The sequence below is a fragment of the Astatotilapia calliptera genome, chromosome 7 (genome assembly GCF_900246225.1).
Source record: "Astatotilapia calliptera chromosome 7, fAstCal1.2, whole genome shotgun sequence".
In the NCBI taxonomy this organism is placed as follows: domain Eukaryota; kingdom Metazoa; phylum Chordata; class Actinopteri; order Cichliformes; family Cichlidae; genus Astatotilapia; species Astatotilapia calliptera.
In genome coordinates, this window is record NC_039308.1 from 22,485,832 (window position 1) to 22,512,503 (window position 26,672).

Below are 26,672 nucleotides of genomic sequence, written 5' to 3' on the forward strand. Positions count from 1 at the left end.
CCCCGTGCCTGCTGATTCTGCTGCATATAGGTAAGGAAAAAAAACAAAATCCACCACATTATTATCTTTTCATCTGAATACTTTATGAATTGCTACAAATGATTCAAAGTTTGCTTGTGCGAATTATACAAGCGTGGTCTAAGAATGCTTTTGCATGCTTATCGTATGAACTTACATAACTGTAATTCCAGACTAATCAGCACTGGCTGGCTACTAAGTTAATGGGCCAAAAGGATCAGCCACATGAACCTGCCCCTGCACGGCATGTGTCACTCTGCATTACTGCACTTTTTCATTTATATTACTAAGTCAGTTCCATTCACAGTGCTTCTATTCAGAGGAATAGCTGTGTTGGCTGCAACTTGTTTACATGTGTGCTTGTGTGTGTGTGTGTGTGTGTGTGTGTGTGTGTGTGTGTGTGTGTGTGTGTGTGTGTGTGTGTGTGTGTGTGTGTGTGTATATGTGTGCTTAACTGCAAATCAAATCACATTTGAAGGTGAAACGGATCAGCTTTCCTTTGTTATTTATTTATTTTTTTGTTCAGTTTCCTTGTTTGCTCAGGCTGAATGAGACATAAATGATCCTATGTAGGTCTTGTGATATGACAACGAGACAGCAGATTAGAGTGCCTCAGGTGGACATCTGTCTTTTCACCAGCTCATTCTTATCCACCGCTGAAAGAAAATATCAAGTTGCTACTCTCCGTAATCCTCCCCATCGTAGGGCTCAGTGGCTCCTCTCTAGCTGACCGTAAAGCGGAGAGAGTGTCTCAGTTGTCATACAGCGGGAGGCAGAGTGCCCTCCAGAAACAACCGTTTCTGCTTTGCCTGAGTGTGTCCGCGCACAGGGAAAACAGGAAGGCTCACTGACCCATGGATCAGTTCAATTAGCATTTGCCAACGACACCTGCTTGCAACCAGCCACCAGTGTGAGCGTGTGCGTGTATGCGTGTGTGTGTTTGTGCTAGTATTGCTGCACAACCCCATTAAAAATTAAAACACAAGGCTGGGAGTGCACTGGGGTAGACCTTCTGTTCCCCTTTCTCATCAAAAATAAAAGGACAGCAAAGTATTTTAAAAAATGGAAAAAGAAGTGGGGGAGATGAGAGGGTTTTACAGCAGCTAGGGGTGTTTGTGTGTGTGTGTGTGTGTGTAGCAGGGTCGAGTGCATGAGCGAAAAACAAGCAAATTAATTGTCAAAATAAAAGATGAAGGCAATTATGAAACTAAAAGCCCTGTTAACATATTATGAAAGTAAGGTTTGGTAGTGCAGACGAAGGTATGCGTTTCAGCAGCTTTTGTAACACCTGCTTTCATGGTGGGTCAGTTTTAACCTGAAGCACTGAGCAGAATAGATAGACAGGGCGTTATGAATAGAGGGTCAAAGGTCAAAAAGTGTAGCCACCCAGCTCGTAATGACTTTAACCTATGACCCTGCGCCGTGTCATGAGTTGTCTCTTAATGTAGCATGAGTGATACCTTGGCAGCCTTTTCACATTCTTGTGTCTCAGCGGAGAGAAGAAAAGCTCAGATTGCTGAAAAATAAATAAATAAAAACCCAAAGTTGCAATGGCTAGGTTGTAAATAGCTGCTAAATTCTACCTGTTTTTTGTTTTTTCATAGTCTAATGATTTCACATGCATTGACACCATGATGCAAAATGCTGAAAGTTTATCTCCAGGAAGCCCCCTACTGTAGCATGGCGTTTGTGCTTCCTTGTAGCCAGCAGTCCTGGCTTTGTGTCTAATGGAACAGAAGACTTCAAACGTGACTAATTGTTATCTATTTGTTTGTTAATGTGCCTCTTGTTTGGTGCTGTTGGGAACAGATGTGCCTGATGAGCTTTGTGAAGTGGCAGAGATATGCACTGGGATGAGCCTAATCAGTAGCACAATTATAAGTTGTGGAGTACATCATCTGCGCGAGCTGAGGAGGAAAATTGTTGTTTTTCATTTGGCGTACATGCAGCATCTTGAGCATGTCCCTTTCACAGTTAGAGAGCTGCCAAGTTTTCCAAGAAGAAGGGGAAAAAAAGGAAAGAGGAGCCCTACGCTGTGTGCTTGGTTCAGCACGGGAAGCATAAAGAGTAACTGATATGGGTGTGTTCCAGCCTGTATAAAAAATACATGGAAAGGTTAAGAAGAAGATGATGTTTTTAGTGAGAAATTGGGGTGGATCTGTTGTTGCTAGAGGAAGAGTGGTGACATGCTTGCTGACCTTCTACGTGACCCTCTGTGGTGATGCCTGAAGGCTTCGGTGAAGGCAGCGACCTCAGAGCTCAGTGCAATAAGCCTTGGGCTTCACCAGGATGGCCTGTAAACACATGCTGGGTCAGGTGCTGTTAAAGAGTTTCTAATCAGAGGGCATCGTTTTTTTAGTCAGGTTATTGCTGTGACTATAAACAAATTCAGACTTCATGTTGCCTTTTATTCAAAATCTGAAAATTTCTATTATTATTATTTAGTATTAATGCAGTAACAACGCCTCCCTTAGACCAGATGTTTTTTGCATTTGCGGTGGATGTGATTGAGCACTGAGGACTTGATTTGTGTGTGTGTTTAGACTTGTCCAGTAGATCCCACTTTTTCTTCTTTTCTCTTTTCTATGTGTGCAGCTTTTAGCACTTGCCTTCTAGCATCAGACCCTGGGAGGCCACTGAAATGTGCTGGGTGTTGAGGTTGTGTTTGAGCAGGTCACAGCTCAGCAGATGACATGGCCTCCTTTGTCAGTGTGGAGCACAGAAATAAAACAACTTTAAGGTATTCGGAACAAAAAGACATGTCGTGTCCAAGTATAACATTTATCTGCAGTGATGTCTTTGCATTTAAATGTTCAGATGGAGTCACATTATTATAATGTTACTTTGCATGATCTTCAGTATATTGTTATAATATGGACAATTTTTTCCTTGGTTTTTTTTGTATCAGTCATTATTATAATACTTTTTATTTATATATTATAAATATTTTCCATCTTTCTCTTTTCAGTTCTTCCTACCACGCTGTATTATAGAGTGAACATCAAATTAGTGTTATTAACTAGTGCTTTCAAGAAATGAAAGCTCAGTTTCACTTTCATTCAGTCACTTCACTATTTAGTAAAAGTGAATTGTGGCACCAAATGGACAATTATAAGTAAATCAATAAATAAAAACAGAATTCAGAATCATGGCTTTCTCATGTGCGTGTTCGTTGTCTTCCTGGAGGAATGAAAACTCCAAACCGAATCTCATCAGGGATCAAACTCAGATTCCTCCAAAGAGGCAGAAATCTCTGCAGGCTGTCTGGAAAGGCTACACATTCAAATTGCATTTTTACTGCACAACACATTGCAGCTGAACACACTTCACACCACTTTTGTGCTCTGAATGCTGAGAGGACTGTCACCGTATGGAATGAGATTTTGTTGTGTGTGCGCGTGCCATACACTATTCTCTGTGCATACGTATCTGTGCGAATTCATACCTCTTTAGATGATGTATTGTGTGTTTTTGCTTGCATGTCTGAAAAGTGTAAAAATCTCACTCTGTGAAGTGTGTTATCCTAGTGTGTCACCAGCACCAGGAGATAATGGTACTAGACAGAGGCTAATGTACAGTCCTATAAACCGTAATGGATCCAGCGGGAATACAGAGCTGATATGAAACTTGTAGGCCACTCTTGTGGTATATTGCCTTTAATATTGTGTGGTTGACTCTGTGTATGGTGCATGATGGGCAAGAATGTTTAGAGGAACAGCAGGATTATGACATGGCTATATTAAAAAGACATTAAAATAATATGACCCACTCACGGGGATAGGTGGATTGCTGAACCAAGCCCCTTCTTTGCAAGTAGATGGAAGATCATTTTTGGGGGGGATTTTAATGGTTTGAAATTATTCAGCTGTTTTGGAGATAGGATGTGAAATGATGCTGATTTTATCAGTCTCCTCCACTGAACAGTGCCATTAATCTGAGTGTGCATTGTTTATTCCACCTATTATTAACACAACGGCAGACAAATGGATTAAATAAAAGTCTCTGGTAAGGATGTCCCATTCGCTGTTTTATGGAGAACCCTGGGATCTAACGTAGTCTCTGTGATCAAAGAAAAGAAAAACAAGTTATGATGTTTATATTATGTTATATTGTTTAGTGTAGTCGGGGACAGGGGTGCTCGCATGACCAGATACGCCATTAATCATTCTGTCGAGGAGGGAGGGAGCCTGGGCCACGGGGCGAGGGGTCGGGGTGGTTTGTAAGGGTGGGGTGTGAGGGGCAGTGACAGTTTGGCAAGGTGATGTGAGCCGGAGAAGTCCCCCTCCCTTCAATCTCCCCCGATATCACACCATCTCTCCCTCAGTAGCTTCCGCTCTCTTTTTCTCTGTCACCTTCTTCTATCTTACCAGCCACATTTTCATTCCCTCTATTAAGGCACTGTGTTTACCCCCCGGTGTGTATCTCCTGGGCCCGAATGTCACTCACGCGCTGTGAGTGCTAGGCCCCACATATCACATGGTGATAGGATATATTGAGTTCACGGAGTGTGAGTTCATAAATGTGGGTGTGTAACGCTTTAAACGTGGGAGCAGTATTACTAACACAGTGTATTCTCTATTCTGTATGTGTAAAGTGCAGTGATCCAAAATGATCAAACTGGTGCTGATAGAAATCTCGCTCTGAGGCTGGCACTGGATACAAATCCAAGCTCTACAGTTTTACTCAACAAATGATATATTTTGATCTGTGAGTTACAACATTTAGATTAGGGAATCATTGGAGTCATCAGGTTCATTACCTCTGGGGACCACTGATGTTTATTCAAATGCCACAAAACTCAGTTTAATAGTTGGCATTTTGACCCTGGACAACCAAAACACCCATTATTATTTTCATTTCTACTATTCAACAGATAAAAAGGATTTCAAAATTAAGTGTGAGGTCTTTACCTTTGAAAAGAGTGTTGTTGTGACTTGGCACTGTTTAAATAAAATTGAACAGAACTGAATAGATGCCTGTTTTTGTTTTGTTTTTTGCCTATATCATCCAGACTTGCATGTCCCAGTATTTTGTAGGTACATGGGCTGACATAAACTAATAAGCATATACCAACAATTTATACATTTACTTTTTAAACATGCAACCTCTCTATGTGGATCCTGCACAGTCACTTATTTGTGGCTCCTTGTGGCGTGTCGGTTGCCAGATGAATACGGGTAAAGTGAAGAACTTTACAGAGCAATGGCAGATGAATGATTGACTTGGGGCAAAATTTTAGGGGTGCTTTTTCCTATTCACTAACAGATATGTGTTCAGTGTTGCATTTAGAGTTCCAATGACCATCGAATCATAATAACATAAAAAAGTAATGTGTCTTTCCAATGTTGGTATGCTGTAAAGACATCACTTGTAGCTCAGTTGCATTAAGTTCACCCTGTAGTCAGGTGTGGAGCTTTTTTTTGTGATTACTGACTAATATGATTTGAGAGTAAATGTCGTTGTAGCTCCTCTTCATCACAGCCGAGCCTTTGATGTTTTAAATTCAGTCCAAGGATTGCACGCTTCTTAATAGGATGACAAATTTGTAGAGGCCCATGATTCACGAAAGCATTTCAAAACCAATTAGATAAAACCCCCCAAAACCCATGGTCATCAAGCTAAAAACAAGACTGTAAATTACAGCTCGTGTCAGTCACGACTTGTTGTCACATAAACGCTTACGCCTTCTGACAACTGAAAACATTAAATAAACACTTTTTAGAAACGTTGTCATTCTGACTTGGTTTTAAATGTCAAGTGCACTGCGTGTAGCTCACGTAGGCCTGGAATTTAACAAAAAAAAAAAAAGGTAGAGCCTCTGATCTGCAAAGTCTTGATATGAACTGGAAGCAGCAGTGGTCATTCCTTTAACACAACCGCAGGGATAATTGGTTTCTTTAAGGAAAACATTCTGTGGTAGACTTTCAAACATTCTTAAAGGTTCATCCCTGTATGTCTACTCTTTGATCTGTCAGCACGATTTCCCCGAGAGGTTTCTCCCTTTATGCTGTGTGTCTCCATTGAATGCATGCTCCTTGTTGGACATGCATTTGCAGTATGCCAGTTAGTATTTTTTTTTGACTGAAGGCCGTGTGTGTTTTTAGCAGTGACATCAAGGACGTGCCATGGACAGAAACCCCGGAGAGTTGAATCAGCACGACAGGCAGGCTCACAGCTATCTAAAGCGTGTCATCTAATTTAACCTCTGAGCTTAGTCTGAGTCACATAATCAAAGACCATACATGTCCGTAAATGCGTATTGCTTGTTTGTCACATTTTTAAAAAAATCTAACTTTTAGCTTTCTTCATTACTCTTTGTTTCTCCCTCCATATTATTTTATGTCCTGGTTCGCGAGCGAGGCTTCTGTGTCTGACGTGCATTAAACACCTGCTTTGAAAACAGAGATCAGTCGCGTGGAAAAGCCCAACAGAAGCCTTCAAGGGCTGTGGATCACAGGCAAAGTCAAATATTTGGCTATGGAGTGTCTGGGAGGTGCATAGAAGAAATCTTTTCATCCCTTCCCCCCAGATGAGGATTTCTGCAGCTGTCAGAATGCATCTGAGGGTTTTGGGGAATGAGTCCTGGCAGGTGACAGGGTGAGCTGATTAGTGATTGCAGTATGGCTGTGTTATGACAAGTGGCTCACCATTATTGTTGGAATTCCCCCCCAAAATTGCTAAATTTATGGTATGGTATACTTTCAGTATATCCCACCGTTGGTCTGTGTCAACAAAGATTTACCTCTCTTCCTTCTGTTGGTACCAGAGAGGCCATGATTGGCTACTGCAGACAATAATGCTAGACCGAGAAATACTGACTAGAAAAACAGAGTAAAATGGGAAAAACACTGGCAGAACACCTATGGTACGTAGAAACCAGGTGTTTATTTTGACAATGGTATTATTTAATGATACCTTTAATAATATCTATTATCTGATTTTTTTTTTTTACTTATTATTTTTGCTATTGTTACTTTTAGTGACACACAATCTATTGTTGCTGGAGCACCAGTTTCCTGATGAAAGTGAATACGAGAGTTCTGTAATGTCCACCCGAGGGCATGGCAGCAGTTTTTTTTTTTTTTGTCTCTAAAACGTTGAGAGGGGAGAGCAAAAGCACTTACATTTTCACCACGAGACTGCGGTGCAATTTCCTTTAGTGTAGACAATTTAAAAGCAATGAAACATACGATACCTACGAACTGAATACCACACCGTAAAGGAATAACAGTATCATCGCTGTAAGGCACCACTTTTAACTGTTAGTGTCTGAAGTGGCAAGTTCAGGAATCTTGATGTCTTATTCATCGGAGACGGGGAGGAACCCGGGATTAGTGTACTCACAGCAGCCGTATGAGAAGATTATTACAGTGAAGGAACTACAAATGATCTGGAGTTCACTGTAGCATCTGAAAAAAGTCCTGATTTGTTTACTGGATTCACGAAGGAGATGTTGCATATGAATATTTTAATGTTAATGTCCATGCTTTATGAGGGAATTTGTGACCAATTAAATCACATTAGAGGAAACGAGAAATGATCACTGGTACCACTTCCAAATGTACAGCCAGCTGAATGGGCCGCATCTTGTTCTACGTAATCAATTTACCTCTTTCTTGTTTTTTTTAGGCCACCGTTAACTTGACAAGACTCAGCTTTTGCCAAAAAAGCACTTTAGGGATCTTTTAGCAAAAAGCTGCAGGGAGTTGTTTGAGAAACGGGACATGAGGCCAGACTGAAAAAAGGGCATCTTCATATATTTTAGCTCTCATTATTTATTACATCGTGTTTCTTAAGTTCCGCCAAATAAAGTTAAAGAACTGCAACACTCTGCATCGCTGCCCTGTGGAGGAACCTCAGCTGCTTGTGTCTGCAGTGAGGTTCAGTCTGAAACCAGGATAATTGGCTGTTTCTTTATGTCTGCTGTGTACTGTCATTTCTTGCCTTTAGTATTTTAGATATCTGCCATTGGGGAGTGTCAAAGAGATGTATGCAGTAGAGATGAGAAGAGGCAGCCCCTACTTTTTAGTCCACTGTGCTGTTGCTATCTGTGGCTATTTATCTGCATACTCCTGCGGGTGACAGGGAACGTGGCTGAGCTCGGCTCTGGCTGAGCTCCGTCCTTGGAAGTGGGGTGAGCAGCGGACAGGCTGGGAGTCAGACAGATGCCCTCAGCTTACCACAGATCATTAATGCATGAGGGCGATGGAGATGGGCAGTATCTTGTTCCACTGGAGAAAAGGTCACAGCCAATGGAGACTGCAGAGGAAAGCCAACATGAGTTGAGGGTGCAGGGAGATGCAAAGTAAGAAGGGAGGTAGAGAAGGGGTAGAAGAGAAGGAGGCTAGAAAACCAGAGCATGCAGAAGAATTCTTAGTGTGGCAGTGTTATGTTTGACTGTATATATGTATGAATGTATGTGTACTTATCCAGGTTTGTCCATACACTGTACTACCTGTGCATGCATGCATGTTTTATGATAAGCGATCCCAGTATATCTGATTTGCCTTTGAATCAATAGCTATATTTTATATGTACAGCAGAAGGAAATTATTGAATTTAGTCTAAACATGGCAGTTTTTAATAAATCTGGTTTCTTGGGTTGTCAATATGAAGGCTATGATTACTTATCAGGGATTTTTCCTACCACTCCAGTATTCAGCTGCAAATCCTCACATTTAATACGATTTTGCACAAAAAACACAATGTTTTAAGCAGTTCCTTTTATGTCTACATCAGAGTGGATTCTAATGGTGAAGCATGCAAAAACATTCCCAAAGGGGGAAAAACATAAACACTGAGGAAGTTTGTACTTGAGAGTAGTTTTTAATGGCATAACAATGGAAAACACACATTGACATGTTTTCCCCGAAGAGATATTTGGCATGCATTATCAGGCTGGAATAGCACACACCACGTCTCAGTTTGACACAAGTGTATACTGTACTAATACGTGTCTGTTTTTAATACATTCAATAATGCATTAAAAATTGGACTCTCCAACTTCTCTTTTAAATGCCATTTCACTAACAGCAGTGCAAAGTCACTGCATAGCCTGCTCGTGTAGGGCCATGCATTGTCCTCAGGTTCTCACTCATCACGTTCAGCTTTAAAAAGCCAAGGTGACAAGTGTCAGGATAGATATTTAAGCCTTTATTACCTACAAAATACCAAGTCTGCCAAAGCTTATCTTTACATTTTTACTTGCTTCAGTATCCTTTTCTAAAAAAAAGCTTGCGATACATCGATGCAACCTTTGTATCCCAAATGTTAGTCATGTACATCTGTAATACGTCCATAGTAACTAAATATATTGCTGAAAAGTGCAAAAAGCCTCAAAGAAATTGAAAAATTCCTTTTGTACATATCTTCTAGATACAGAAATGTCAAAGTTGTATCCCTCAAAATTGTAAATGGACATGGCACAAAATCATTTCAAAGCACAGAAATTGTTTTTTGAGTATGTGCATGGCTTCATTTTTGACATACTCTCGTTTTTATAAATGGCAAGAAGAATGCATATTGTGTACAATTTTTGATAGTGTCCCAGGAACTGTATTTACTGAAAGGTATAAAGTTAAATATTACTTTACTGGGAAAATTACATCACTTTTCTGTTGTTACAGTTAGTTGTACGCACAAAAACACGTGATGGTCTATCCTGACAACCTGATGATGTATAATTTATCTGCTGTGAACAGCTGATTAGATCAATAAAGCACCTATAATTGGATTATGAAGTTTTTGTTGTTGCTCTCACTTTTCGCTTGAGTTCTGCAAAATTTCTGTGTTAGTAGAAGAAAACAACAGTCTGGGACACATTGAATGTGTGATATACTCATCCAGTTTTGCATGGTAAAAAGGATTATTGCTCTAACTTATTTGGTTTCAATTTTACCAGCATTTTTGAAATAGATCTGCAAATGAGAGTTTGGTAATAAAGAATTAGAAGACTGATGTAGCTTCCTGATCTGAAAAGTAAAGCCAGTACAGAGGTGCCTTAGAGATGCATTATTTGACCAGTTTTAGTCCACATGCTTTGGGCAGACGCTTCCAAATGCTCAGCTTAAAGACTTCAAGATCCAGTCAGTGACTTTAGAGTGCCTACATCCATCTTTTATCTACAGTCTATGAATTCAACACATAATTCAACTCATATGTCGAATGACATTATCTGTAAATTTCCAGGCTGTGATACCTGGATGCTTCCACTTGATTTATTTTCTCAGACTTGGCTAAAATCTCCCCAGAGCCACAGAAGACATTATTCAAGTTTTCTTTTTCACAAGCTCCCCATGACCATTAAATTCACTGCCAACTTAATGTTGAAATAATGCAGTCCCTGTAAAGATATTTTTCAGTCTCGTGCTTCCTTGGGGAGTGACAGTGATGAACTGTCTTGTGTTTGCAAACATTTCCACACAATACACACAATATCCATTATTAGATTTTTCCCCATTTCCCCTCCCCGTTCTCATTTAATTTTGCAGAGATTAACTTTTTAAGCCAATGCTACAGATTTGTCTCGTAAATGTGCGTATTCCACATGAGATGCCAGGAATCTGCTCTGCTCAAGCGTGGCTGTGTAAACGAGTGTTGTGGCTGCGAGGTCGGCATGTTGTGGCTGTCTTTGGCTTTCTCTCCCCAGCTGGTTTCTGCTTGTCTGTGGGGTGCCATGGCTTGCTTTTCTATTGCGGGCATGGCAGAAGCAACGGGTGGGGTAGTGTAAAGGGACATGGGGAGATGGAGGCTTGGGGGAGTGCATACTTACTCCTCATTGCCCCTCCATTATATGTGGTTGACCTATTTCAGCAGTGAGCAGCAGAGAGCTGGGAGGGGTACAGGGCAAAATCACAGGCTGACAGTAGTCCCCTGGTGAGCGGAGCAGGGTGTGTGATTGCCTAATGGAGTCACCCCCCCCACCTCCATCACCGCCACCCATCGCACACACATACACGTACGCAAACACACACACTCACACGAAACAAACACGCACCAAATATCTGCCTGCCCTCCTACCAACTGTCTTTTCCTCTTAACACATCCATTAACAGGTGTGATGTCTGTGCGTGAGTGAGTGTGTGTATGTGTGTGTGTGTATGCGTGCACGCGCGTGTGTGAAACACAGGTTGCTGGGCAGTGTGTTATTTCTGTTACGTGTTCTTGTTTATGTACAGTGTTTCAGTGGAATAGATCATTTCTTATTCTGCTGCCAGCAGAACACTTTCAGTCTTTGGAGCTCTAGTGAAGTACTGCTTGGTGTTTAGATGGCGGCGGAGGACGAAGCTAACAAGCCAGTCCAAAATTCCCCATAGATGTTCAACTGGGTTCAGAACCGAAGGCAATAGCAAATGCCTCATAATATTTTCATGTATCGAATACCTGTGAGCCTCTGGCCGTTATTCTTGTTTTACTTACATGTGTCTCCGCGCTTGTGGGTTTGTGTCTGTAGCTCGAGTCAAAAGTGGACGACTCTAAACACAAGCATACTTGTCAAGATACGACATGTAGTCTCATATAGTTGAAGGTGCATGGGACCACCATATGGAGATGGGTCTCATCTCTGTGAGATGTCTTGTCACATTTGTGTGACTAGACATAGTTCCCAAGCAGAGAAACTAAAGTCTTAGCGTTTAGTTAGCTTTTTTTCATTCTCTATTTTCACATCTTGATTTGAAATCTCATATTTCTCCCTCAAACTTTCCCTTCTGGCTTTATGGAAACTTGTCTGGGTTGGTTTGAATCCGTATGCAGTTTCTCTTCTCACAGTGAAATAAATAAATAAATCAAAATGAAAATTGACCAGGGCAGCAGAATCTGATCTGAAGTAGTCAGTCAAGATATATTTCAGATGCACTCTGTTTCCAGATGTGAACTGCAATCTATCTCAGCCGGATATGGAAGCAGTCAGGATATGATCCTGTGATACCAGGTTTGGTCAGGGTCATAGCAGCATAGTGGCATGGTTTATGAGTGTGCAGCACTGGCATCACATGTCCACTTTTGTCTGTGTCTGTTATACAATGAAGTAGCGCCATAATTACTGCAGATTCCTCACTGTCACTCCATCTTTAAGCCTGCTCTACCACCTATAGAAGCAAACATTGGATCATAAGGCAGGGATTGTATAGAAATGATTCATTACTTGATATTTGAGTAAGCAAGGATACAGAGGATCATTCAAGATGTTATTGCAAGGGAATGGAACAGTATGAAATGGGCTGATTCATTTTCATAATCATCATGGGCTGTTTAAACCAATTTTGCCAGGGCTTTGCATGTAAGGGAGTCCAAATGGATCTAAGTGCATGTGAGCTAATGGGTGTTGGCACACCCAAAAACTACACAGTCACCAATCCTACAGTAATTACACATGTATGTAATGTAGCCTGTGTGCAGAAACCAGCGTGGTGCAATTACCCTCGAATGCTTACAAAGCCCTTTTCTTTTTAGGCGTAAGCCCAGCAAGCGTCCTGGCTACCCTTAAATAAGCATGCAGGAGGACACACTAGCGGTACGGAAATACAATGGAAAAATTCTGCACCGCAGAACTATTTGTAAAGCAGCCAAACAAGCTGCAATTCTGACTGTGTTGCTGTGCAGCTCCTCTTGTTCGAACGAATTCAGCATTTTTAAAATAACACGCTTAATCTACGTGGAAGAGCAAATATGCTGCAGGCCTGCTGAGATGTAAGTTTTTGACTGTAAATTCAAGTTGAATATGAATTGTTGTCAGAAATGCTGAAGAAAAGTAGAAATGCATTAATTATTGCTTAAATTCAGAGGGGGATTGTGTTCGTAGCTAAACCAGCCTACTGTATGTGTGCATAATATAGATAGTTTATCTATATAGTTTATAGATATTTCTATAGGAATAAAGCTTGAAACATAGAAAAATCAGCCTTTATATTATAAGTGAATGACATTTATTGTCTTTGGATCAGGCAGTCATGTATCTGGAAGCACAAGATGGATTTGTAGTGGCTAATACTTTTTTACAGCATAAAAGCAAGTGAGTCGATGGTGACAGCTGTCAGATTTTGTTGAGCAGACTGTTGGGACACACTCTGATAACTGATCAGCTGGTCAGTCTTCTTTTGCGACTGAGGCTTTTTAGAACTTATAGTAACACTTGCTGGCTTCATCTGTGTTTTTGATAAAGTGAGTGGTTGCAGTTTTCTCGACAGAAGCACTGTTGCAATTTTTTTTTTTTTACTGCCATCTAATGCTCTCTGCACTGTAAATAAAGAATTAGCATGTTGTACAACAGCGAGCTTGTGTAACAGTATTAAGATTTTAACAGTATTACAGCCATATCTAACACTTGAGCTGTTAGGCCCAAAGCGGCATAATAAATTGCTGGAAAAGCGGATAGAGTTTGTGTTTTGTGCTCTCGGTGTGTATCTGGTGTCACTTGCATGTGTGTGTGCATGTCATCGCCCTTAGGCCTAGATGCGGAGTCATGTCTATTAGCTGGCTATTGCGGTCGGCTTCTTGTTTTTATTATCAGCATCATAATGGCGGCATTTGTGCGTGTGGGTGTGTGCGCGTTTCTGCCCTTTAATATATCACCTCCTGCTCTCCCTCTAGTGATCCCGGGGCTAAGATTTATGATTCTGCATTACATCTGCCTTGTCACATTAATTCAGCCATCACACAAAGACACATGTACACACATGCAAACGCATACTTCACCCCTCCACACACAAACACACCCACATACACACCCATGGTTAGACTATCAAAGCCCGCATTAGAGCATACACCCATGTTTGGTATATTACGGCGCATAACAAATCCTGATCTTCTCATTTCCCATCATATCTGAGGTCTTTAGTAGATGGCTGCAGGTCAAAATACACAAATCCTCAGCTCAGCGGTAGGCCTGGGAACACAGTAGAAGGCACAATTGTGGAGAGAACATTAAAAAAGAGAGAGAGAGAACTTTTCAAGGCACCGTATGTCTCTTTATGGTTTCTCACTTTGCAGTTTGATTGACGAGATGGTGAGAATAAGATTTAGGTTGATGTGGGCATGAGGGCTCTATGTGCCCGTGCATCTCAGAGGAATAAGCAGGCAGCCAGATTCTGTGACAGACGTGCAGAATAGACTATGCTCTGGGGATGGTGTCTCACACTTTCTGACACACTTCCAGTCTGTAATGTCCTTCAGATAAAGTGCTGCTAGGGATTTTTGTGAGGTTGGACATTCGAGTGCTTTAGAATATATGTGTGAGGAAGGCATATAAAATGAGAACACATCACTGAGAAATGATGAGATGGTTGCCTTGTCTTGATTCTATGTAGTTACGCAGTTACGATCCTCATCGCTACACCTGTATATCGCTGTTATGTCTTCTCTAACCTTGCTGTCTTGTATCAATGGTACCGCTATTGCTTTGTGAATCCATAGAAAAATACACAAAAATTCAATTTGAGTCTTAATGTCTATATAATATAATACAAATGATTTACATTTAGAAGTCCTCCACTCAGAACTTTTGAATGTATTTGCAGTGTCACGTGTCATCTTCAGCTGATTGCTGCACAGTAGAGGAGCAGTGTAATTCAAAGCAGAAAGACATGGTATAATAAACACTCTGCTTTCAAAAATCTGCTGAAATCACACTAATCTCTTTGTATGCATATGTCCACATTATCAATGGCTTTACACTAAGGCAAGGTTGAAGGAGTTTGAAAAATGGACAATTCTTGAGCTTTACATGCAAGTAACAAAAGGCCATAAGAGTAATTAATTCATGTATAGCAGATGTATGTATGTTTTGATATACACAGGACAAATATTGAAGTGTAGCTCATGAGCAGATTGGCAGCTTCTACTTGTCGGTACTCATGTCTTTTCAGGAGTCTAATTTAGTGCTGAAAATGAGTTTGTTACTGTTAATTTTCTTTGATGAGCAGCTCTTCTCCAGTGTGAAGACAGTCTACACTGGTGGTGAAAGGCGTAAGATTTCTCTCACTGTCTTTTTGAAGACACGGGTACATTGGTAAACCACTTCTAAAGCTGATGTGAGGTATTTGAGAAATCCTCGGAACCGCTTTATGGCTACGTTTAAAACAAATGCCCAAATGTCAAATGCAAAAACAAATGTAAATGAGATTATTTTGCTGACACTTTCTTGCATGCACAATTAATTTCTCCAGAGTTTATGTTGTTGATAAGTTGTGTAGCTTATTCTGATCATAGTTTTTTTTTTTTTTTTAATGAGATGATCCTGTGCATCTGTTGTCATCTTTTGTTTGTATGTCTGCCCTTTTGGCCTTTTGCTAGTGGCAGAAACAGGCTGCCTACTGCTATGGGCCAATTAGCCAAGTAGAGGCATCGCATCAAGGCGTTGGGCACAGTGAGGGGTCAGAGAGTGCAGCGCGTCTCCTTCTGACAAGCACAGCTCCACTCCATGGCCCGCTGGTCAGTATGGGGTAGGGTGATGGCCCTGTCTGGTTTCGGGCACCCAGGGGTGTGACATGTGACAAGTGAATAGGCTTGCCATTTTTGCGATAAAAGGACCAGTCGTTATGTCTGCAAGTGAAGCCAAGCAATGGGGCTTATGTATGCAATGGCTGCTTTAAAACATCATTTAAGTGTTTGTGCATCAGTGAATGCAAGTGCTCGAGTTGTGGGTGGGCATGGAGGCGCGGGAGCATGACACATATTCATATTGACACCTGTCATTGAGGACTTGAAGCATAAAGATGGCAAATACCCATCCTGTGTGAAGTTAATTGGGGTTTGTGTTGTACTGTCTGTGTTTGAACCCCCGCTGTACCTCTTTGGAATGGGTTAGGTTGAACAGCCCACTTGTTCCTTACACCTTTTTCCTCTCTTTTTCTCTCCCGTAAACTTAGAAAGCAATGTATGTGCCGTGCCTTGCTGCACCATAAATTAGTCCTGGGTGGCGGCATGGTGCTTGCTGGGTAATTTGGACAATGGGGCGTTTGACAGCTCACCCATCACAGCTACAACGCCCCAGGGAGCCACTTCTCCTCCAGAGCTTTTCTCTGTCTCCTTGCGCTCTCCTCCCTCAGTGCTGATGGACTGACTCTCTAAGTAGCAGCATCATTCTCCAATCAAGCACCGAAATGACTTTTCATCCATGAGCACATGCGGGAGGGAAAGGGGGGTGGATGGGGAGCATATTGTATCCAATGAGAAGGTAATCGTAACTGCAGGAGACTGAGGAGAAAAAAACATTTAGAAAAAGCAATAGAAAAACAGAGAATGTGACACATAAGGATAGGGGAGCTAAAATAACACCCCAAAATGAAATTAAATATGTAAAATGTTGGTCATGCATTAAGTTAATGGCAACTTTAAGGTTGTAAGACAACAAGTGTGAATGCAAACACATTCTCAAACATTATAAAAGAATAAAGAGGAGAAACATAAATCATCTAAATGGGCTTTAATTGCCAATAGTCGTACTCGTTTATGCATCAAAGCAATTCAACCACTTGCTCACTGAATTGAAACTATTGGTCTTTACACATACATTTTAATTGTCTTGTTTTTTACCTTGTTTTTTCCTAGTTACTTTTCAGTGTTCATGTTCCCACTTGTAAAGGGAAAAATCTCATAAGCAGACGTTGGATGAACACTGAATAAACTGCTTTCTTTAGTTTAAAAAGATCGCTCACCTATCTCGTTTGTCGAGGTCTCTGGCTTCTCTCGTGCTTCTTCTCACCTCTTTAGTGTCTCCTATCACGTAACTGAATAATTATTAATTAATAGAATTACATTTGGTTTGAGAAACATAGAGCAGTTTCTAGTCTTCAATCCATCATTTCATTTCTATTACCAGCTAGTCTGACCAGATTAACTGCTTGACTGGCACACAGTGTGTTTTCAACCACAGGCAGTAATATTTAAAAATGTGTTGATCTAAAAATTTCAATTTAGTCTTCTATTCCATCAAAATATAGTTTTTGGGGCAGTGAAAATGTGTTTAAAAAATGAAATGGTGAACCTTGATAATTATGATGCTTTGACCTAGTCTTTTCTGGCACCATCATGCAACTGGACAGGCAGTGACCAAGGCCTAGCATGACCCTGGCAACCGCCAGCTGCTTCCTGCCAGAGTGCAGCCAGAGAGAACCAAGTGAAGGTCGGGGATAATGATCAGAGAGAACATGTAAACGCCAACAGTGAGAAAGACATGATTGCATGTGCAAAGTCACAAAGACAGAAGTGGGTCTGTCCTCCCAAAAAACAAAACAAACAAACAAAAAAAAAACCACAATCAGCATTTGCTGATTTATTTTTTGCATTTTTTAATATTGTTTTTTTTATTCTCCACCTATCTGGCCACTTATAAGTCACAGAGGAAGCTGTGGAAAAGTTTAGGAAGCTGATTATTGTGCAAACTTTACATGTGCATCTCTTTTTCTCCCATTCTTTAATATTCCGGTATTTTTCAGCTGCGTGTTTGTACTTTACCACAGTGGCCGAACTCAGTTTGCGCATTAATTTTTCCAATTACATCACATGCGCCGGTAAAAATAAAACCCATGAATTGGGGTTTGCTATACTGAGCACATTTAATTATTCATTCTGTTTATTTGGTATACGTGAACTCTGCCTCCAGGTCGCTGTGATTTCAGCCTGCAATGACATGACTATGTGCAGTGAACTGATTGAGCTCAATGCTGACTTTTAGGGAATCTCTTGTTGTTGTTTTTCTTTTTCTTTTTTTTCATTTCTCCTCCCCTGCTAGTTTGTGTGATGGTAGGATTCCCTAGAGATGATATATGAGTGTGCTTTGCATGCCTCAGCAGAGAGGCTCCGATAGGACGGGGCGAGGGAGAGGTCACTGGCCCTTAACAGTAATCAATAAATACCTGCCGCAGCCAAGTGTGAGACGGGACCCTGCAGACAATGTGTGTAGACACACGAGTGTATATAAAGCACTCAGCTGGAAAGAGACATCAGAGTGGAAGGAAGCCTGTACTTATTCTGCCCATTTCTCATGGAGCTTCTAAAGGATTTTGCTTTTAAACCAACAGCCATACATATCGATTTTGAGCCAGTGGGATGTATGTGTCTTTACTTAATCCAATACTAACAAGTATTGACTGGGGAAAGTCATTACCATAGATTTATGTTCACTCAATATAATGGGTAGGTGTGCTTAAAGTACATTTATTGGGAGATCTGATTGACAGTCTACTTATCCTGCTTCACTTGACTTGACAGCTGGATGGTTTATTATTCTGCTTGACCACCCAGATGCAAAGCACCTCTTGTCCTTCCCCATAGCGAAGTAGCAAAACACCGCCGAGTAAAACTCCACCCTTGTCCAGCGATCAAGCCAACCAGCTTTTTTCTATATCTGGACGAGGGATGTATACATGAATGACAGGGCTGAGTGAAAAGAAGGTGAAAGGAAGAAGGCAAGAGGGAATGAGAGGAGAGCAAAGTGGACAAATCTGAATAAAACGGGGATGAACAGAGAGGAGGTTTATGTTGGTGTTCATTCTTTTTCATGCTTGACTCACCGCTGATGGAAGGGAAACATTGTCCAACTGATACAGTGCTTTCTTTGGGACAATAAATCAGCTTGAGTACAGATAAAATGGAGACAGCTTATCTTGCACGGTGATGTCACAGCCCAGCATTGAAATGCTGTTATCAGAAGCACTCACATGCAATATATGATATAAGATATACGGTCTTACAAATATTCACACCAGGCATGCGGTGCAGGAAAACGGTTCATTCTATAGTATGTGCAGCAAACATAGTGTACATAATACAGGCTATTTTCTAGATGTATAATGAGAATTTATTTTATGTAAAACTCAAAAGTATCACCTGTATCAGTAAACAACACCTTTCAGTGTATTTTCAGCATTTCAGAAATGGTTTTTGAAAACTGAAGCCCTATCATCTAGTCTAGAAATTTTGTAGTAATATTGTGTTTCAATGTTTTACTTTGAAATCCCATTTACTTCTACTCACTGTAGAAAATCCACACAAATCTCCCTGGTTCCAGATTTGGACATATCCAGAGTGTCTGTTGCGAAGAACTGACTTTGGCTACAGCTGGCACCTAAACACAAAATTTAAAAGAACAAGAGCTTTTACAAGTTTTTGTGACTTCAGTGGCTTAAGAGAGAGAGAGCAGGTCATCCACTGTCAGGTCGGTGGTTCGATCCATGGCTAACTGCCCTTGCCCAAGATATTGGACCCCAACTCATTTCCAGTGCATCCATCAACGTTTGATAGCAGCATTGCAATATAACTGTCAATCCATGACGTGCCTGCAGTGTGTGTGTCTGTGTGCGTGTGTGTCAAAGGGGCAATGGATGAGCAACTGAAGTCCATGTAACATGATTTTAAGCCAAAAAATGTCAAAGAAAATATTGGCAATATCAGTATCAACTCGCCAAAATAATAACCAGCAAAGTAAACACTGGCTAATTAAACTGGTCACTCTTGGTTTAGCTGGTTTTGCAATCTGTTTAGCGCTTACTGCATAGAGGTTTCTCCTGTTATGTTGTGCTTCTATTACATTAGAACCATTTGCCATATTGGACCTGATATGGTTCTAAGAATAAAGTCGTAAACTGCTTTCTAGGCCTGTGTAACTGAAGCATTCACTTGATCCTACATTGTTATTGTGATTATCACATGTCCAAAATGGTCAACTTCACGTGGTTAGTGCTCACATGTTTGCAAAATCTCAGTGTTGACCACATTGAAGTTGCGAAATATGATCTCATATTTATTATGAATTTCTTTCTTTCTTCTCTGATGTGGGTTTCCCACTTTTCTGTGCAACTGTGATTTATTTATGCGACACTTCTTTTTTTAGTGTACCTCTTATCTCAGGGACTCTGTCTTAATATATGTTGTTGTGCCAGTGCTATGAGCCTGTTTTGACTATGATTTGTTCATGTCCAAAATGTAAACATCCCTTAATATTGCTGCACTCCCACAGTTACTGGAGTGAACTCAAGCCAAAATAGAGAGTCACTGCCAAGACCTTCTCTTATCTTGCTTCACTCCCACTCACTAATCTCGGATTAATTCGATTAATTCTGATCTGTCTTTCCATTTTCCAGACCAGCGTGCCTTCTACCTAATAAATTCATTGACGATGCAAAATGGCAGTATCCATTCATCCAGTAAACTTATTTTTAAGGGTTTTCTTTTTCTTTAGCAGCTCATTTGTCTTCAAAATTCTTTTTGTTCTTGTGTTGTGAAATTGTTCTAAAATTCAAGTAATATTCAATTTGAGTCTTAAAATATTCACTAATAAGAGTTACAGTATGCATTAGGAAAACTTACCCCAATTACAGAGCAAAATACAATTTGAATAAAAGTGCTGCAAGGACATATTTCATTAAATTTTAAACACTCGATATGAAAGCAATTTCAATTTTTTCTGATTAAAGTCAAGTTACAGAATCGCAAATGCTTCGAAAAGTCCATATTGCATATCAAACACTGGAGGCATGCCATATTAATGTTCCTGTTAAAAGGACAGTGACACTAAAAATGTATTTCATAATGCATGTTTGGTCTTTAGAAGCAATATGCAATTTGCCATTACACAACATAACTGTGCATTGTCACGAGCACTCATTATTTTTAATAAGCCAGTGCCTAAACATCTAAACTATTTTATCACCAACTGGAAAAGAAAAAGTCTGAGCTTTTGTTGCCCTCTGCATTGTTTCGGTGAGGGAGCAAAGGTGGAACGTACTGAGATGTTAAGCAGTGATTGACAAAATGCGATACACAGGGATCAGTAATTGGCTATATCATGAAACAGTCGTGATTCAAAAAGTGTATTTAAAGAGATTACGGACAATTTACATCAACACACAAGCATATCGTGTCTATGAACAGGTTAGAGGTGTTAATAAACCTGGCGTATTAACTGGCTAACTTCCAAGTACAATCCATCTATCCATTTTCTTGCACTTCTTCAATTCAGGGTTATAGTGGGTGGATGCCCATCCCAGCTGTCATAAGCAGATGCATCCTGGACAGGTCACTTTCTGGACTAACACAAAAAGACACACAGCCAAAATGACCAATGAATGTCTTTGGAATTGGGGAAGAAGCCCACATAGAAAGACCCCAGACTGGATTTAAACCCAGGATCTTCTTGCTGCAAGGTGACCAGTGCTAATCATCACACCACTATGCAAGCATGAAAACAAATTAGCATCAGTCCACACTGTCAAGTCAGACTAATCCCAACCCAACTAAGTCCTCCCACATTTATGAAAGGAAGAATTTTATCACTTATATATAATTTCAGATTGCTCCCAACACAGGTTGTTGCTTAAATAGACCCTTGTATGTTGCCTTTTAACAAACCTTGCACATCAGAGAAGGCAAGTGTTCCTGATTAATGTTCCTGCAGTTCAGTCTGTTTATTTTCTACTTTTTGTGAACTGAGGTGCATAGTTTGTTTATGCACTCGGCCGACGCTGGATGCGTCCTCTTAATTTCCCTGGTTGCTCATTGTAGACCTGTACATTCGGTCTATGCTAGTTTCCAGCCACTTGCGCCTTACAGCACGGTGCCTCACATTGCTTTCCAGCTTTCACTGGCTGTAGGTGACAAGGAAGAAGCTTTCCAGTCACATTTCAAAGAACGAAAATAACAAATCTGTCCAGGGAAGTGAATGTGAGTATAGGTTTCTTATACGGGAAATGTACGCCACAAACATAAAACTACTAATGCAGGGTGTTGAGGGGGAGCAGAATGATTGGTAAGAGTCAGGGTCTTTCATTTTGTCATGTTTCTTTTTTCCCCATTTCTGGGCTGATTTTTCACTGCAGGGCTAGTTCCATTCACTTGAATTTATTATTTCTTGCACTGAGGAAGCTGATGAAGTCCAATGTCTGTAAGCGAGTTTGTGCGTGCCTTCGCGCACATTAACGCTTGTGCTGGGTGTATGTGTGCGAGGAGATGAGACACGCGTCTCTTTATGTGTAAGGGAGCCACGCTTTCATGGCTGTTTCAGATCTCGCTGCCTCAGAGTTCGACAGAGCGACGGAGCCAGAAGCGAGAGGGAGAGATGGAGAGATAATAGGAATGGAGGGTGAAAGAAGGCTAACACAGTCTTTAATGAGTTTCCTTGGCTCTCTTTGCCTGTTTCTGGGTCAGGGTCCCCTGGCTGAGGATGTGGGTGGACTGAGGACGATAGAGCAGAAAAGAACAGTGTAAGCCAAGGTCTGCTTGAATAGACTTGTACATTATAGAGTCATCACCTACAGTACATAAAGATGCATGGGAGGAAAGGCCACGCAATGTTTAGCTTATTTCTTGAATTGATAGCGAATGATGGAAGTTAATCAAAACAACTAATGGTCTTGTTGTGGCTCTTTATTGCACGTACACAAACACAAACCCCAAAGGTCAAAGGTCACTTATAGCTTATATTCAATTAGCAGGAGCTTAGAAGTCCATAAAAAACACATCCAAGCTTACTCTTTTTTGATGAAATGCAATCACACACCTACAAAACAGGATGTGCAAATGGTAAATGGACAGGTTCTTATAAGACCTCACCTGCATCATAACAGGACAGAGACAGACCCCTCCTCCGCCTTGCTGAAGGTGGCTTTGGCCATTTTCTGGTTGACTCCTCCTGCCCTTTCATTTCCTAGCAATCAGCTTCAATCTGTGGCAGGTATGGAGGGAGAGATAACATTAGGGAGACATCATGGGGAGATATCTGCTCAGCCAAGACATTATTTAGTGCTCTCAAAGCATCCAAGAGGCAACCTCTGTCAGACAACCAGGCTCCAGCATGTCCACACAGGACAGAGAAATAGGTAGATAGAAGGACATGGAAGAATTACTGATGGGCTGATAAAGTATTTTGTTATCTGAACAGTCTGCCTTCCTGTTTCTGTCCTCCTGTGCTATGTTACTGTCTGTCTGCTGCAACTCTCTTTCAATGACTCAATCCATGTCTGTCTGGCTGAGTTACTTTGAGTGTCTCCCAGTGTTCCTCCCTCTCTCACCTTATGTTTCCCACTGTAACTCTGTCTCTATTACTTTGCCTTCTTTCTTTCGCGCTTGTGAATAATTAATGTCTACCGGTTCGATGGTAATAATAGAACAGATCTGGAGGTGACAAATGGGATGGCCAATAGGCTTCATCCTTCCTTCTTCAAAGAGTTACAAAGTTAGCTGGGCTCATTTGGTGGGCGTGTAAACCCATATATTTGTGCCACTTTTTTTTTTTCTTCCCTCCATGTTTGTGTGTGCATGCACATGCAGTTGTGTGTATGTGATTTAAGACAGGGAGATGAAAGGGACTTGTAATTACAGGGAAGCATATCTGTCTACTGCAGAAGTATCCGAGGAATGGCATAAAATGGGCCAGAAGCCTGAGGTCATTAGATCTGGAGCATGTGTGCGTGCTCGCATGCCCGTGTGCGAGAAAGTGACAAAAGCAAAGAGCGTGTGTGCGCGAGAGAAAATGGGAGACACGGATAGATCAGCTTATAATTTCAGTTCCTCGGAGTCGACCTCTGAACTCTGCTTCTCATTATTGGTTCTGCCGTGCTCGCTTCTCAGCAGTAGCTGATTGTGGTTAGACCGAGGAGGCAGTCTTATTGCCGGAGAGGAATCACAGAATTTCCTGCGCTCTAAAATACACTTGTGTAAACATTCCAAAATATCAAATGATAGGGATTTCACTGTGTGCTGTGCACATGGATAATCCCATGCAAAGGCTGTGGTTATAATACTGTCCCACTGTCTCTTGTCTGCTTTCCGCTCTTCCATCCCGTCCTCCCACTTTCTGTCTTGGGATTTTGGCTTCTGTTCTCCACTTCGTCCTCTCTTTCCTTCTAACCATTCTTCGTTTGTTTCTCTCTTCACAGTTGAGGATGACTTCATTGGTCTCGGTGAGCTGCCAGAAACGTTCCCCTCAGACCCCCCAGAGCCGCTGCCCGTGTTTTTAATGGAACCAGAGGAGGCCTACATAGTCAAGAACAAGCCTGTTAACCTGTACTGCAAGGCCACACCTGCCACCCAAATCTACTTCAAGTGCAACAGCGAGTGGGTTCACCAGAAGGAGCACACTGTGGAGGAGAGGGTTGACGAGAACTCTGGTCAGTAGAAAGATCGGCTACGTGCTGACTAGCAACTCTGTTTTAGAAGACATCATGCTGCACAGACCATTAATAAAAATTGTTTTCTTCACAGAAATGCATCCTGACAGCTAAAACATGATTTGGTTTCATATTATCGTTTAAGAAAATCAAAGCAGTTGGTTAAGGTTCGCAGAAGATTGTTGTTCTGATAAAAAGTTGGAAACGTAACCTTGAATCACAATATGATGTTTTCATATTTTCCCAAAAGCAAGTGTATGAGTATGAGTTCTGACAAAAGTGTCTTTACAAACATACGCTCAATGTGAATCTCTGCTTATAAATCTTATTGTCCAGCATATTTAACTGCTGACCTTGCCACTCAGACTGTAGGTGAGGTATCTTTCATTTGGCACCATCATTTCCATCACAATCATACGTTTATGCATTTGAGTGTGTATATTTTGTTTCAGTGCCTGCTCAATAATCCAGATAAGGATATTCCAGAAAGTTTTTCAAACAGTGTTTGTGGAGTGGAGAAAGAGTTTGCCGCTCATTCAACTGACCTCTTCAGTTTCTGCAGGTTTCCTCAACTTCATAAACAACACAGATTAGTGATCCTTTATGTGTCAGGAGTTTTAGCAACAGCTGAGATGCATTTTTTTCTCAAAAACACAATGTTTTTCTGGCTTTCAAACCTGAAAACACCCTACAGTACACCAAAAATTGTTCTGCCCCGAGGATCGGGTCCTCTGGCACAAGAGCAAAACGATGTACGCGATTAAGTGCTGAGGAGATTGCCGTAATTTGGGGATACCAAGCAACTTTTGGCACAACACAGAAGAGCTGCCTTGTTGGGCCTGAACCCCTACAGACCAGATGTCACTCCTTTAGCGATGATGTTGTCACATCCTTGTCGGGGGAGAAAAGGTGGTTTGAGCGGGAAAGTCAAGGAAGCTGCGTATGTGAAAAGAGAACGGCCATCTCTGAACTAAGAAAAGGGTAGATCTTTCAGTGCTGTGATTGCAGTCATTTCCCAATTTTCTGTGAATAGTATTCCTGACTGTGGATCAGTGTTCTTGTCAATTTACATTTTAAACTGAGCTCGTGCCTCGTTGTTAGTCAGTGGTTCCAGTTTCCGTCATTATGCAGCTGAGACTGAAGAGTTCATTTGGGTGAGTGATGAAACGTTTCTTCCACTGAAAACGTTGCGCATAGATGAACAGAATCAACTTTTTGGGATATGTCTGTTTACGTACCTGTTTTGTTGAGCATCAAGAGGAAGTGATGGTAGTGAAGCTCCGGTACGGTTGTTTTTAAGAATTCAGTCCCCAAAGGCACCAGAGCCATTACACACAACAGCCCAGCACTGATTGGCTGCATTCAGCCGCTGTATTGGAAATTGAGTTCGTTCTGTCACCCACAGGTACCAATCACATCGCATTTACCCTTTTCATTCCACTGTTTTGACACACACACACACACACACACACACACACACACACACACACACACACACACACACACACACACACACACACAGATAGTTTCTCCTTTACTTAAACGTGAATTCACACACATATGCATACACTTTGAACATCGGAAAGCGTGTTTTAACTTTGGCATTTAATATAAAATACCTCTGAAGTTCCATTTTACTGCAATATACAGTATGGGGGAAAAAATAGCAGTGTTAAAGATGACAGCCAGAGCATATAAAAAAGAAGTATTACAGCAGTGGTACAAGATACAAAAGCAGATACACAGACAAAAGGATTCTTGCAGTGAGCACAAACATGAAAGGAGTTATTGGGGAAAAAAACAAGAAAAACAACACGCTTTCCAACCTGAAATACTTTTATTTTGTGACCTAGTGTACTTTAGGTAGAATACACCGATCTGAGCTTGTGTTTCGTAGTTATGATTATGACAAAGAAGAGGGTGAGGTATCAGTGGCTCTTAGCCTTTATGTCAGAAGGTTTTTAGCTAAAAGCATCAACACGGAAAACAACCCACACATCATACACGCACCCACTCTACATAGCCATATCCACAGGCTATTTACTGCAAAGACATTCATTCATTTATGCTCTTGCACCCAGCACAAACACACACAACACCACAAGAGCTCAGTGGATGTGTGTAGCCCTTCTCATCCCACTCCACTGCGCTCTGATTTCCCCAGATTGACAAAAAAGAAGCACCAATAGAATACGGCCAGCATGGTCAATAACACTGACAGTGTAGCCTAAAGAAATCTGATATCTTCCTCTGTACGAGTAAATCTTGAGCCCATTTTCTCTTTTTCTCTCGTCTTACCTCTGTTAAGGTGTTCTGATCATAAAATAAGAGATTGCGAGATCAAAAATGTTTATGAGACAAAGGATAGAAATTCCATTCCACTTTTCTTTTAAATACAATCAATTAAATTGTTAAAACTTAAAATTTTTTACTCTTTACTCCTTGCACTTTTGCACAGTGCTATACATACAGGGGAACACTGTATACATATTTGACTTTTATCCCAAATATACACAAACAAAGGGAAGAGACATAGTGCAAAGGTTTTAA

The 26,672-nt window shown here is 41.0% G+C and overlaps 1 protein-coding gene across 3 annotated transcripts in view; it reads left to right on the forward strand.

Moving 5' to 3' along the window:
- unc5cb (unc-5 netrin receptor Cb) overlaps positions 1-26,672 on the forward strand; it is a 125,832-nt gene that overhangs the window by 41,553 nt on the left and 57,607 nt on the right. For all 3 annotated transcript variants that reach the window (XM_026173823.1, XM_026173824.1, XM_026173825.1), the window contains exon 2: positions 23,892-24,122. In XM_026173823.1, the coding sequence (XP_026029608.1) occupies positions 23,892-24,122 (231 nt within the window). The remainder of the gene's footprint in view (positions 1-23,891; positions 24,123-26,672) is intronic.